The following is a 14,369-nucleotide window of genomic DNA, read 5'->3' on the forward strand; positions in this document are numbered from 1 at the left end:
AGCCCCGTACAGTCACCGTCAGCCAGTTCCCGTTCAGTCACCGTCAGCCAGTCCTCGTTCAGTTTCCGTCAGCCAGTCCCTGTTCAGTCTCGTTCAGCACCGATCTGCACCGTCTTGTGGGTAAGAGCGGCTCTGGAAAGATTCACGTAACAGAATTTCGCAGGGACTACTATTTATTAACAATGGCTTTAAAAATAAATTTGCAGACATTTCGATTGTTCACTTGGATCCTACGTTTTTCCATTTACAACAGAATTTTTTGTGTTATTTAAAGACTCCAAGAATAACATTTCTACCTTTTTTATTTAATTATTTTGGATGTGGACAGACGGACGGATAGAACGGACGGACGGACAACGCCAAAACTATATCACTCTGACTTCTGGTGTGTGGGAAGAGGGAATAAAACCGTTTTTATTTTCCGCGTGTACATGTTCCAGTCGACTGTTAGAATTGTGTTTAAACTTGAAAAATATTCAAGTCGTTGATCGATATTCGGGAGACAATCAAAATCCTCTTGATCAAAATTTTTACTTATTTTATCAAGTTCAAATACAACTATATACAGTTTAAAAGTCTATTGCATAAAGCACGTAAATACAATGCATTTAGCACTGATATCTATATATCTATAATGAAAATCACACAGGGGATTATGATACCCCCTGCAAAAGTATGAAGGGGATTTTGTAACACCCACTCATTTTTCAGAAGAGGGGATTTTGATATACATTCTCGATATTCAAGACAGACCCAGATCTGCAATAATTGTAGATCAACATAATAACAGTCAGTCTAAGTCACAAATCAGCGTTATATACAAAATTACAAAATTTAGACTATCGTCACATAATTTAGCAACAGAACAGAACAGAACAGAACAGAACATATTTTATTTCTCACAAAAACCATTACAGTTTCTAGTGACAAGCAAAAACATATAGAAACCGGACGATATGAGAATGTTACACGAGAAAACAGACTTTGTACAAAATGCAATTTAAATGTAGTAGAAAACGAATTCCACTTTCTGTTGGTTTGCCCGAAGTATTACAATCTACGTCGCAAATATTTGAAACCATATTACTGTCGTTGGTTAACAGTATACATAAGTTTGAAAATTTAATGTCTGCATCAAATACTCAGATATTGAACACTTTGTCTAAATTTTTATATTTTGCATTTAAAGAACGAAACAACAATGATTAATAGCATCTTTTAAGCTCATCATTTACATCATTTTACGTAAATACTTTCTCTGTAGAACATTATCACTCAGTAAGCTGTGAGTCATATGTTCTTACATTACATGATTGTTGTAATTGTATTGGCTATAAATGTGTATTTGTCATTTTATACCAAATAAAGTATATGTTATGTTATATAGATATTGCATTCCTGGGAGGGTGATATGAAAAATATTCACCGTGAGATATATGAGTATCGACCGAAGCGTCAGCCGATATCTATATTCATATTTCGAGGGGTGAACATTTCTCATATCACCCTCTCAGGAATGCAATATTTTATTATAACGAAAAAATATAAAGGTCAAAACATTTACTTGAAAATCAACATAATGATTTAAATGATTTATTTACCATTAAAAAGTAATTACTAACCAAAGACAGAATTAAGGAGTCTTTGCTTGTTAGCGCGACTTTGCTGTGACGTTGTGCACGTTACTGGTACAACTCGGTAAAAGTACATGCCTGTTAACACCGTTTTTTACTGTAAAATACTCAAAAATATACCGCTTTTAACCAATAATGTTGCAAATGGTTGCTTAAAGGCTACAGAATATTATCATTTAAATCTTTTTAATGAACGGTGTTACATATTTTATTACGTTTACGAAAGGACACTGAAAACCCGATGTACCATGTAAACACTTCATTGCAGGTCGACCTTGTTTAAAATGCAATATCTCGAACATTTATGCTCATTTCTACGGCAAACGTACCACCACAAAAGGCGGGAGACGTCCCGACATCTCAATTCAACGGAAATGACGTAAGTGAAATATGTGGACCGAAAATCAAGATACAACAAACAACGGATAAAATATCCAGGCGTCTGATTTCGTCAAAAAATTGTCCAGCCGTCAGATGAGAATAAATTATCACCAACAGTAATGTCGGGGAAAAGTATCATATTTTAATATTTTGAAATCTTATAAAAAGTTCAGATGCTTCGCATTAATAATAAATAATTTGTCTTACGTTGGTTATGTTCCCCCGATTTTTAAAAAGCCTAAGGACGGTTTCGAAAAAAATGAAAATATTTTCGCTTGAATGCTCCGCTTCACTAAAATATATTAATATTTATTGCCTGGCTATGTCAGTTAATTTTACAGTTTTTGACGACTCATAAATTGCTCGTTTTAGACATGTAGGCTAAATATTGTTTCTGTATCGCTCATATGGCCGGAATACTTCTGCTGAGATTGAGTCTAGCCATAACGCCACTTCGTGGGAAAATTACCAAACGTCAAAATAATAAATTATTACGGTCAGAGATGTTTACTTGCGTTTATTTTTGTTATGATTATTCTGATGATGATGATAATGATGATGATGATGATGATGGGTGGTGGTGATGATGATGAAGATTTAAATCTGTAATGATTCCCTCTGAATCAGTCATGTACATTGTACTTGATAAGCCAACAATGTCTGGAGTACTGACATTAGAACTGACGACCAGAGATGAAATTCTCGACTTATGCAGTGTAATAAATGGACTAAACCAGCATCCGTCAGTCATAATATTTTATTTATTTTCATGAATGAAGCATAAAATATAGCGGACGTTATTTATTGTATATTATGAAACTGATACAAATATAAAAAGACACAATTAAAAAGTATCTTAAAATGAAATATATTATATGAAATAATATTTTCTGTACTTGTATAGCAGTATTTCGTAGCGCATACATCTCATTTCGGAATGAACATGGCTAAACCGCGCATAATTTCATATCACATACGCAACAGCGTTATTTTGTTTTTCTGCGCATGTGATATTATTTTTTCATATCACCCGTTGAGAGATTGATACTTTCGCATTGATTAAAAGACTGAGTCGATAAATTTTCAGAGGAGGCGCTTATATAATTATACTTTAGGATTAAATTACCCTTTTCTAGCATGTGCACGGCCGAATTTTCTTTTTTATGCTACGTGCAAAATATTTCGAAAACAAATTTTCATCAAATATCGAATCGAAACTACCACAATAAGTTTGGAAATGATCTAACTAAGAAAATGAGTGCTCACACTTATATGTTTCGTTTAGAAAAAAGAAAGTTATCGCCGTTTTTCGAATGCTACTGATTGACACAATGTTGAAAAGTTAGAATAAATAGAGGTCAGCGATATGTAAACGTCTCCACTAAGTCTATAAAAAAAGTCTTATTACACAGCAAAGTCGCCACAAATTATGAATGCTGACAAGAGTCTTTAATTCTGTCTTCATTATTTGGTTAGTAATTTTTTTTTAATGTTAAATAAATTATTATGTTGATTTTCCAGTAAATGCTTTGACCCTTATAATCTTTCGGTATGTTGATGTGGGTTTGTATTAAATATCGATCTACGGCCTTAATATTTTTGAATGTTGATACATTTTTTCATATCTGGGTATATTTATAATTGACAATCATTGACCTGTACATATCCGAATGTTGATCTACGATTGCAGCCCTTGGTCCGCACAGAATGTCGATTTACAATCTTGGTATGCTTGAATATATACGAGTGTTGATCCTAACACCAACTTCTTCCATTTACTTTATTTACATCAATTTTTTGGCATAAAGTCGTGCTAAAAATGATGAGTGAATATTATTCATGAGCGGTCAGCTTTGCTAACATTGAAGAACCCGTTTTCAAAAAAAAAAAAAGCCTTTCAAAAAGCATTTCTCTGAGATTTTTATACGCTGGACAACTTATATATAGCATGGCTTTCATTTTCTGTTGAGTCATAAAAACGATATTAACAATCTTCTAGTGTTTAGTTTTAAATGTCTAAACGTTTTGTCGGAGCTACTCCGCATCTAAGCTTATTTATAAGAAGCATATCTATGTCTTAAAGATAGGATGATTTTACTTTTTTTTTCTCATTTTCAAAATGCTGTCGACAAATGTGTTTTTGCAAAAGTTATGGAATGTGTAAGGGAAGTAACTCCGATACTCTTAATATAAGTTACATATCACACTTAATGCAGTATGCTCTTTTTGATCTTGTAACTTTTTTTCCATTCTTTTCTGTTTTCGAACTGAGTTATAAGTGCTAGTAGATCTAAACTGAAATTTCCGTTTATAGAAATGTCTACGTTCGTAACGATATTATTGTGGACAAGTTATAAGATTTGCATCGCGTATATTATCGTCTTAAAACGTACTAACAAGCACACTCCACTAACAAGATCTCAAGAATTATCTCCCTTATAAAGCACCGTTTTTCCTTCTTTGTAGCTTTTTGATTGAGCAATGTGCGATGTGAGATTGTAAGATATTAACAAAACCGGATTCTCGTAGAGCCCGGATTTGTGAAATAATGATTAAAAATGGACCGTAACTTTTGCCAGTTGGATCATTAAGCACGTGGTATGTGGTAACATCAAGTAACCGTTGTCATGATACAAGTCTGTTGTAGGCTATACCGTCTTGACAAAATTCGGATAGTTTCTGTTTTCAGATGGATTTAGTCCGGCTAAGGAGAGCGAACAATGAAGTTTTTCTAACACAAAACAATACCAGTATTCAATTTGTACACTTTTTTATTTATTTTTTTTTTTTTGCAAAATTCATAACAAAAACAAATAAAACGACAATGTCAGAGGTACAGATAAGAGCAGTAGAAAGACAGAAAATTTAATAACAAACAAGTCTCATTTATACACCAGCTGCCAATTGTATAAAACTTTTAACCGCACGGTAACCACTATGTGCCAGTAACCAACATGGTAACATCGTGGTAAGCGATTGTATAAATAACGTCATTCGTGGTAACCACAATATAACCACGGTATGAATTACGTTATGCAGAACACAAGTGCCATTTGTAGATACTAAATAAATACAGAACAAGTAAGACGTGTTGTTAACAAATTGAAAAATGCATGTTTAATGTCTGTATTTGTCTCTGGGTAAAAATTCCATTCCTGTGAATAGTCAATGTTTAAGCCTCTACATTTTAATGGCATGCGTTTAGGAGTTGTTATTGAAATGACAATTTTGTGCGCATTAATCAGATTTATTTGTTGTACATTTTTATTTATGTATTTATCCTTTTGTAGATAGGTTATATGAAAAATTCTCGATACACGAAAAAAAGAAACAAACTAAATATAACTGAACTTACCATAAACTTGTAGAAGAATGCCTTGTAACCACCCTCGAGCAGGTAGATTTCTGGGAAGTTGAGGCGGGGGTAGTAGTCCTTGTTCATTGCTCGGTCCTCACTGCGTAGATGTCTGTACCTAAAAAAAAACAATATAATATAATAAATATTATTACTAATTTTTAGTACATGTATATATAAATTGGCATAAATGAAAGCTACACAGCGAAGATAATTTTGCAATTTACAGATTTAAAACTATTTTTCTCATATACCTATATATTTTCGATCTAAATTTACTAACAAAACCCACCCAAGCCGAATACAGCGTTACAGATTAAGGTACTGTAGAAATAATCCTGTTGTACTGACATAAGATATGATCATAAAAGCCGCTGGATACATGATCATGTCTTGTTAGTACCAGTCTGCGTATTTCCTTGCTTTTATATATCTATTTTCGATCATTTGCAATTTAAACAGAAATTCGAGGAACGGAAAATGAGTTTGCCTTGTCAAAGTGATATGAAGAAATATGGCTAAAACTTGGACCGCCGAATGAGTAAGGCTAGTTACGAAAAAAATTGCAGTAACTGTTGCTAGTACATTTTATTTTCATTTCATTACAATTGAGCAGTTTCAAAGACATAAGATAAAAGTAAACTTACATTTTTGGACCTCTTTCTGACGAGAACTCGCAGTGGAAGATAAGCACGTGTTTCTTGGAGGAAGCGTGAGAACTACTGTGTCGTGAAAGGAACTCCTGTATCGCACTCTGTGTGTACAAGTTGATGGCACCCTGGAAGTAAAATGTTACAGAACTGTACTGAAGTTCTCAAATATTTAGTGAATGTATTTCTTCCTTCCTAGTGAAGATTAATTACAACTTCTCAAAATATAATATTAACGGAAAAGTACATATATCTTCACGGGATAACATTTGTTGAATTAACTGTTCTGTGTTTACACGGTTTTTATATGATTTCGTCCACTATTTCAACTTGCAGTTAAAATGAACAGAAATATTAAATATATATTATGTCTTTAAAAACCTTTAAAGATTGAGTCAAATGATTACTGTAATGATCAAAGCTGCAGTCAATGTATCTGAATGCGTCAATATATCGAAATGCTTATATTTCCTGATAAGTTGAAAATGTTTCACAACTCTCCAAGCCAAAAAGCTAATATTGCCTCATTCTAATTCGTTAAAGTCGGAAATTTACCTTGATGTGACCACCGTCAAACTCATACGGGTATCTGCAGTCAATGACAGTCACGTGATCTATCTCGTCGTCATAGCAACCCTGAAGAACGTCATTCATCTGCAAAAATAAAAACAATTTGTCAAATACTTATGTCAGTGATATATAGTTATCTTTTTAATAGATTTATACGTATGCACTATTCTTTTGTAACCAGCAGGCCTTATTTTCATTTGCTGATAGATCCCGTTTGTTGCAAGTACATCATTTATTTATTAAAGTTAATGAACAGTTCGTTTATATGCAATGCTTAGATTCTATTTTTTTAAGATCAGATTCGAAAGAAGTGTGGAACTGCTGTGCCTTATTAAACATAATTTACAGAATACTTCGGGTTTTAAAGATCAGATTCTTAATATAATGTGTGGAACTGTTGTACAGTACCGTGAAAAACATAGAAGATATTCCTATAAAATATAATAAGCTCACCGTTTCTGGAGAAATAGCCTTCAAGTCACTGTGTTTACCGGCAACCGTTGGTAGGGCATACGGACGGGAACCGTCGGCAATGATGTCGTCGTCGGTAGAGAGTCGATGAACAACAGACTTGACGTCATCATTCTCTGACATGGGTGACAACGTCTGCAATATACCAGAATGCAATGATTAACAAAATGTTTCTCATGTTAGATTCTTTTTAAATTTTACTGTAAAGAAACTATGTGTAGAAAATATCTTACAGAATAAAGTTATTCAACGCAACGTAATCAGACAAAAATGAAAGGAAACGCACATAATTTAATCTATTGATATAGCTAACTTGTCCTATAGCATATTCGTTTCTTGCACACATTTTGTCTTTTCATAAGGAATACCCGTTCATGTAGTCATAAAGAACTTTATCCCGCGACAGTTTCTTGGACAATATGTCTTTTCTTTTTTGCAGCATGCTTCATTGAACAGCGGAGACAAAAGTTATTTTCAGCATAATCAATCAAAATTAAAAATAGAAAACTCATTTAGAATTTATTTACCTGTAAAGAAATACGGTCTAAACCTGACTCTGTCTCGCGCATTCTCTTGGTGACGGGAGAATCGTCTGCTTGCTCTGAGAGACGCTTGCCGGGAAACAAGCTTCTCTTCAGGTCAAACGACAGGAAGCGACCAAACGGCTTGCGACAAACCTGAATAATATCACTTAGTTTATAAATAACATATTCCATTCATTGAATCTTTTCTTTCAGAGACAAAAAAAAACTCTTTAAAATCATTTTGATTTTCATGTCTGGCGTTAAATATGTATATAGATCAGTTTTTAAAGACTGTAAAATTGTATACACTTTGAAATCAGTTTACCCCGTGTATTTTAGAAGTATAAGTAAGGATAAATCCATATCAAGCATCGATAAAACTTAGTAATACGGTGATGAAAAACGAATTAAAGTTCAGATTTGAAATCATTGCCCGTCTTTGGACATTTACAGATGTTCTAATGGATACTTAATCGTATGCAAATGTATATCCGTGTTTATTCTAAACTGTACATTAAATATATAGATTATATTGCAAGAGTTAGGCACTCAGTTAGTTTACACAGGCAGTAAAAATTGAATTGGTAATACTTTTAAAGATCATACGCCCTACCTCTGTGAAGGATCCGTCGTGGTCGGTGCTGCTCACTGACGATGGCGTCTCCGTTGAAAACCAGCTACCCACTCTGTAACCCGGCGGCGTAACAATAGCATCAATGTCGTTGACGTCAACGTCCTTACCCGGCGTGAATCTCAACATCTTTGAAATCTGAAAAACAAAAATACATTAAAATAAACACTTGACTCCGTATTTTGAAATTTTGACTCATGTCATGTCAGTGCGTAAATACGGCGAAATAAACAGGTAAATCACAAATAGTAAATAATAAACCACAAGAAATGTAATTTATTTAACTAATATAATGATCGTTTAATACAGTTTATTAAAGAGACGGCTACCTTGACTTATATGTTCATATACGATATATATTTATATAGAGCCGGCTACCTAGCAACTGCCTTTTAACAATTGGGTACACCTGTCTGACCAGTTTATAAAAAATACGTTTTTCTCATGTCATTTATTTTTAGCTGTTTTGTCAATGCAGTCTCCTAAAAATGCAGATATCCTTTATCGGATCTGCACTACTTACACGATATAATGCGCGCCATCTTTCCAAATACGAAGTTGCAACAGAGTATCACAAGATCGTTATTTTTGTGGTTTTAATTTTTCTAAAGGTACAAATATTGATATCAATCAATATCAGTTGTAGATTTAGTGTTTTTTAGAATTTGTTTTACTAACACGTGTTTTAAAGGTATTTTTTTAAAAAAAAAAGAAGATAAATACAGAAACAATACTCACATTTGGTTCTTTACTTCTGTCTGCAGTATTACTTTTTCTTCTGAAATGACAAAAAAAGTACGATTAACACAAAAGTCCCATAATGCACTTCGATTCAATCAATTAAAATTTCCAGTAAAGCACCGCCCACTATCACAGTATACATAACATACCATAAGATCATCTGTTCTGCCCAATTAACAGCTTGATCTCCCGATTAATTGACAATTAAACTTTATGATTACACAAACAATTATCAAAAAGACCGCCGATCATTTAATGTTTTTAGGCAATAAAATAATGATATATCGTATGTAATTATGATGTTTTAAAAAAAATTTGGTGAGACAGATGTTAGTTTCAAAATGAATTCTCTATACTGATGAAACAAATGAAAAAGAAGACAAAATACAATAATGTAGGTCAAAAATGTTTAAAAATAATTACCATAAAATTGATCCAACTTACTCGACATGCACAGTCCTTATTCTAAACAGTACAATACAGAATGCTAGGTTAAATAGAAGTTTTGATAATTCAATAACTTCTTATAGATTCTTTTTGATAAAACTGTCTGGGTGATGATACAATTTTTAAGGGTTTCTTCGAAGATGGTACTACAGAACATCGATAATGGCATTAACGTTTTATCTTAACCATTAAATACACACTTTAATTCATACTTAAACAATAGAACTAAAGAACGTGGAAGCTCGAACAAGATGAGTTACTTTGCTCAAAGTTTACTCAAAGCTGTCTAGGAACCTATGGCTTTAACGACTTAATAAAACACTTTTATAATTCTCTTAACATATAAGTGTGCTGGTATATATAACAACAACAACAATAAATTTATTGCATTAAACATTTTACAATGTCTATAGCAAACTGACAACTCCAACACGAACATAGCTTTTCTGAAGATCTTACATGTACTTAGTTTCTGATTTTACTTGCATGGTATAAAAATTTGGACAAATTTATTAACACATTTCTAGATTTTATTGACAAAAGGTTAGATAGTTTTTGAAGTGTAGGCCATGTATAATAATATTTTTTTTAGGTATTTTTGTCTGAGATCTTTGTACTTAGTACATATTAAAAGATGATGAAATTCATTTTCAACCATATTTGATCTACATTGAACACATATTCTATTATTTCTTTGAACATTAACATGTCTACCTGTTTCTATAAAAAGATTATGGGAAGAAGTTCGAAATTTAGTTAAGGCTATTCTGTATTTTTTCTCTTGTATTTTGTCTAAGTACGACTCAAAAGCAAATGAATGTTTGAATAAACAATATGTTTCTAAACGAGGTGAATTATTAATTGCCGCATACCAGGTTTGATGATATATGTCTATAATTCTTTGTCTAATGATATTATAATTTAACAACATAGTAAATTGATTTTGCCACAAATACGTTAACCCTGCTTGATCTAATATACATTTTACTTGATACGCCCAATTGGTTTGGTTATACGTAACGCCATTATCAACATCAGTCTTTAACATACAATACGTTTTAAACAATAAAGAAGTATCTTTCTGTTGTAAAACTTTAAGCCAGTATTTTATAATTATTAGTTTCCTATAAATATACATCGGGATTCTTCCTAATTCCCCGTAAACAGCATCCAGATTGGTGGAATTTCTCACACACAGTAGTTTTCGACAGAATTTAGAGTGCACAGATTCGACATCCGGGCTCTTATGATAGCCCCAAATTTCTGCGGCATAATTTAATATAGGAGCTACAAGTGTGTCAAATAAACCTAATTTCTGTGACACTGGCAGTTCTAACTGATTATTCACAATAAACAAGTTATGCATGGAAAACGAAGCATGTTGCGCAACTAATTTTTGCGTGCGATTCCAATTTCCGTTTTTAAATAGATGAACGGCTAGATATTTAAACGTTGTAACAACTTCTATACGTGAATCATAAAGATAAAAATCATGGGAGGTATGACGCCCGTTTTCGAAAATCATAACTTTTGTTTTGTTTACATTTAAACGTAATCCCCATGCATTACTGTAATTTTCAATGTCATTTAACATTGACTGAAGAGAAAATGGATCATACGCAAATATAATCGCGTCATCGGCAAATAATAGAAGAAAGATTTTAAGATCATCCATTTGCAACAAACCATCTATATTGCTATTTATGTTATTTATGATATCATTTAAGAAAAATAAACATAACAAGCTACTTGACGAATCACCCTGTTTTACGCCAATATTAGAGTGTATATATGAAGATTTATCTGCCTTGTATCCACGGTGGGGAAACCACGTGACTAACTTGGGTAACGTGCACGTAAAAGTGCTAAAAATAGGCCCGCTTCAGGTATGTTTTTTCACTATAACTTTTTTGATCCGCAATTGTTTTAAACGAGATAACGTGCATAAACCCCGCAATAAAAAGCTCTTTCATCGGGTATATGTAACTTGATGAAACTCCCTCCCGTTTTTACGTAATCCTTGCCCAACCGATTCGAAAGATGCAAAATATTTTGGTAACGAACACGTCTGTTCACAAGTTACGCACCTAGCACAGATTCGGCAGGGAATTTTCGCTGGAATTTAAGTTTAAAATAAAGCTTGTCATTGTCCAAAGTCCTGTACCAAATAATTAACATGACTATTCAGGAATATTAAAGATATCGTAAGACAAAGGGTGCGGTAACGTACACGTCGCGGTTTTTCAGAGGGTAACGTACACGTCAAAGACTATTTATCATGCATTTAGACCATCTTTGTCTTTAATTGACTGAATTGTTAACATTTTGACATTGTTAAAAAAGATGCAGATGCTGGGAATAGGCTGTTTTTCTTTCGGTAGGTTAGTATATACAGAAATGCTACAGTGAAAATGAGTAGCGTCGGTCCTTATCCTAGCTTGGAAATAATTACACGTTTACAGCTCTTGTGTATCTATACATAAATAGGTAAAATGATAAAATTTTGAAATTATTTTGCTCTAAATCCATCATATGCGCAACTGACCATGTATCTTTGAGTGAAAAAGTTGACAGCTGATTACGGGTGATGGAAGCCTAGTACTTGTTCTTTCCAGTAACGATAGTTAGTTTAGTTGTCCGCACCATATGATTCTGGCTTTTGAAAGAGACGTATTAAATACGCATATAGGTATAATTGTTGCACCGAGAGTAACAGCAGTAAAACTGTTATCTATTTATAGCACGGAGAATGAATATATTTGCAATGAGTGCAAAATGTCTTTTCGGAGAAAAAGTAATTTAAAGGCGCACGAGAAGAGACATAGTGGAGCGTGAACCTACCACTGTTGTGGGAAAAACTTTTTTTGGACGACCCATTTTCTAAAAATAACAACAGAAAAAAAACTTGTTACTTTTCTTTTTGACATGTTTATATTTTGCTTATCATTGATTTTACTTGGATTCCATACAAGTTTCTTATACACACAGAGAGGTAATTAAAAATGGAGTCAGTAAGAGTTATGATTCCTTATCACTGCACTATCTTTCACTGACCTGTATTAATGTACAAAGTATCAAATCAACCCTTCATAGTTTTTGGCTTGTGCTTCAGTCAAGCTTCTTGCTTTTCCTTTTCATGCATAAAGTGAGGTGATTCAAAAATGGGGTCAGCTAAAGTAATGGTTCTTTGACACTGCACTTTGCTTCACTGACCTCTATCAATGTATCAAGTATCAAGGCAATCCTTTATATGGTTTTGACATTGGCCCCAGACAAGTTTTTATAGGGAGGTTATTCAAAAATAAGATCAGTTAGAGTTATGGTTCTTTGACACTGTACTTCCTTTCATTGGACCTCTATTTATGTGCAAAGTTTCAAGTCAATCCTTTATATAATTTCGACTTGGGCTTCAGACCAGCTTTCTATATAACGATAAGGGGAGGTAATTTAAAAATGTGACCATTACACTGCGCTTCCTCTGTCAGTGTGTAAAGTATCTTCAAATTCTTCAAATAGTTTTTGACTTGGGCTCTGGACAAGTCTTTTTTATAAGGATAAGGAGAGATAATTGAAAAATGGGAACACCTAGAGTAATGGTTCTTTGATACTGCACACCCTCTCACTGTGTTCGATCATTGTATGAAGTAACAAATTAGCACCTTTATTATTTCTTGAGTTATGCTCCGGACAAGAAGCGTGACGGACGCCAGCCGGTCGCCAACGGACAGACAAACGGACGACGGAAAAGTGATTCCTATATGTCGCAGCTACTTTGTAGTAGGCGACACAAAATCTGTCTGAGTCAACTGTACTTGGTTAAAAAAAATCAATTTTTTTGCGACATTTTCTAACTTTTTTTGCGATCCAATATAGCTTAGTTTAGTTTAATAGTTAATTGTAATAGTACTTAGATATGCAAAATTTAGGTCAATACTGATATGTTGTTTCAGTAAGGAGGTCTAAACGAATAACTAGCTGACCAACAAACTGTCACTAACCCACAGAAAGAATAACATTACTCCCGCACGATTAAACGACAACGTGTTTATATTATTGGCTGATTGTTATGGTCCCATGCATGATAGAACTCAAACAGTTTGTCAATGATTCAAATAAGGTGCATGCTGTCATATTAAACAAAACGATTTTCTGTATTGTAACGTTTTAATAAAGAAAAATCATGGTTATCAAGCATGCTATCGTTCTAGTTATCGTTCAGAATTTATACTAATTCCAGCATCTTTTTAACAATATAAAAAATGTTTACAGTTCAACGGAAGATTTGAACATATGGATTTGATTAAACCCTGCTGACAGACAGAACTACATGGTTTATTCCCAGAAACCTAATTAACTTTTGATAGTTGGAGAAAAGAAAAAGTCGACATTTAAAATGGCAACTGCTAACAATGTCTACTTGTCAAAATAACATACACGATTAGACCATAAAATTCCAAATGCTATTCATTTTCACTGTGGCATTTCTGTATATACTAACCTACCGAAAGAAAAACAGCCTGTTCCGAGTCATTTAAAGACAAAGTTGTTCTACATGCATGATAAATAGTTTTTGACGTGTACGTTACCCTCTGGGGGAAAAATGACGTGTACGTCACCTCCTGAAAACCGGAACGTGTACGTTACCGCACCCTTTGTCTTACGATATCTTTAATATTCCTGAATAGTCATGTTAAATATTTGGTACAGGACTTTGGACAATGACAACCTTTATTTTAAACCTAAATTCCAGCGAAAATTCTCTGCAGAATCTGTGCTAGGTGCGTAACTTGTGAACAGACGTGTTCGTTACCAAAATATTTTGCATCTTTCGGATCGGTTGGGCAAGGATTACGTAAAAACGGGAGGGAGTTTTATCAAGTTACATATATCCGTTGAAAGAGCTTTTTATTGCGGGGTTTATGCACGTTATCTCGTTTAAAACAATTGCGGATCAAAAAAGTTATA

At 33.5% G+C, this 14,369-nt stretch overlaps 1 protein-coding gene across 1 annotated transcript; it reads right to left on the minus strand.

Annotated features, from left to right (window-relative positions):
* Positions 1-1,271: 1,271 nt before the first annotated feature.
* On the minus strand, positions 1,272-10,430 carry LOC123547919 (M-phase inducer phosphatase 1-like). The gene is made up of 9 exons (XM_053550516.1): positions 10,393-10,430; positions 8,955-8,994; positions 8,199-8,354; positions 7,589-7,738; positions 7,044-7,196; positions 6,576-6,674; positions 6,018-6,148; positions 5,371-5,488; positions 1,272-1,331 (listed from the first exon to the last, which is right to left on the minus strand). Exons 1-9 carry the CDS (start codon positions 10,428-10,430, stop codon positions 1,272-1,274), a joined length of 945 nt encoding a protein of 314 aa, XP_053406491.1.
* Between the last annotated feature and the right edge of the window lie 3,939 nt (positions 10,431-14,369).

Source organism: Mercenaria mercenaria, chromosome 9, assembly GCF_021730395.1.
Source record: "Mercenaria mercenaria strain notata chromosome 9, MADL_Memer_1, whole genome shotgun sequence".
Taxonomy (NCBI): Eukaryota; Metazoa; Mollusca; class Bivalvia; order Venerida; family Veneridae; genus Mercenaria; species Mercenaria mercenaria.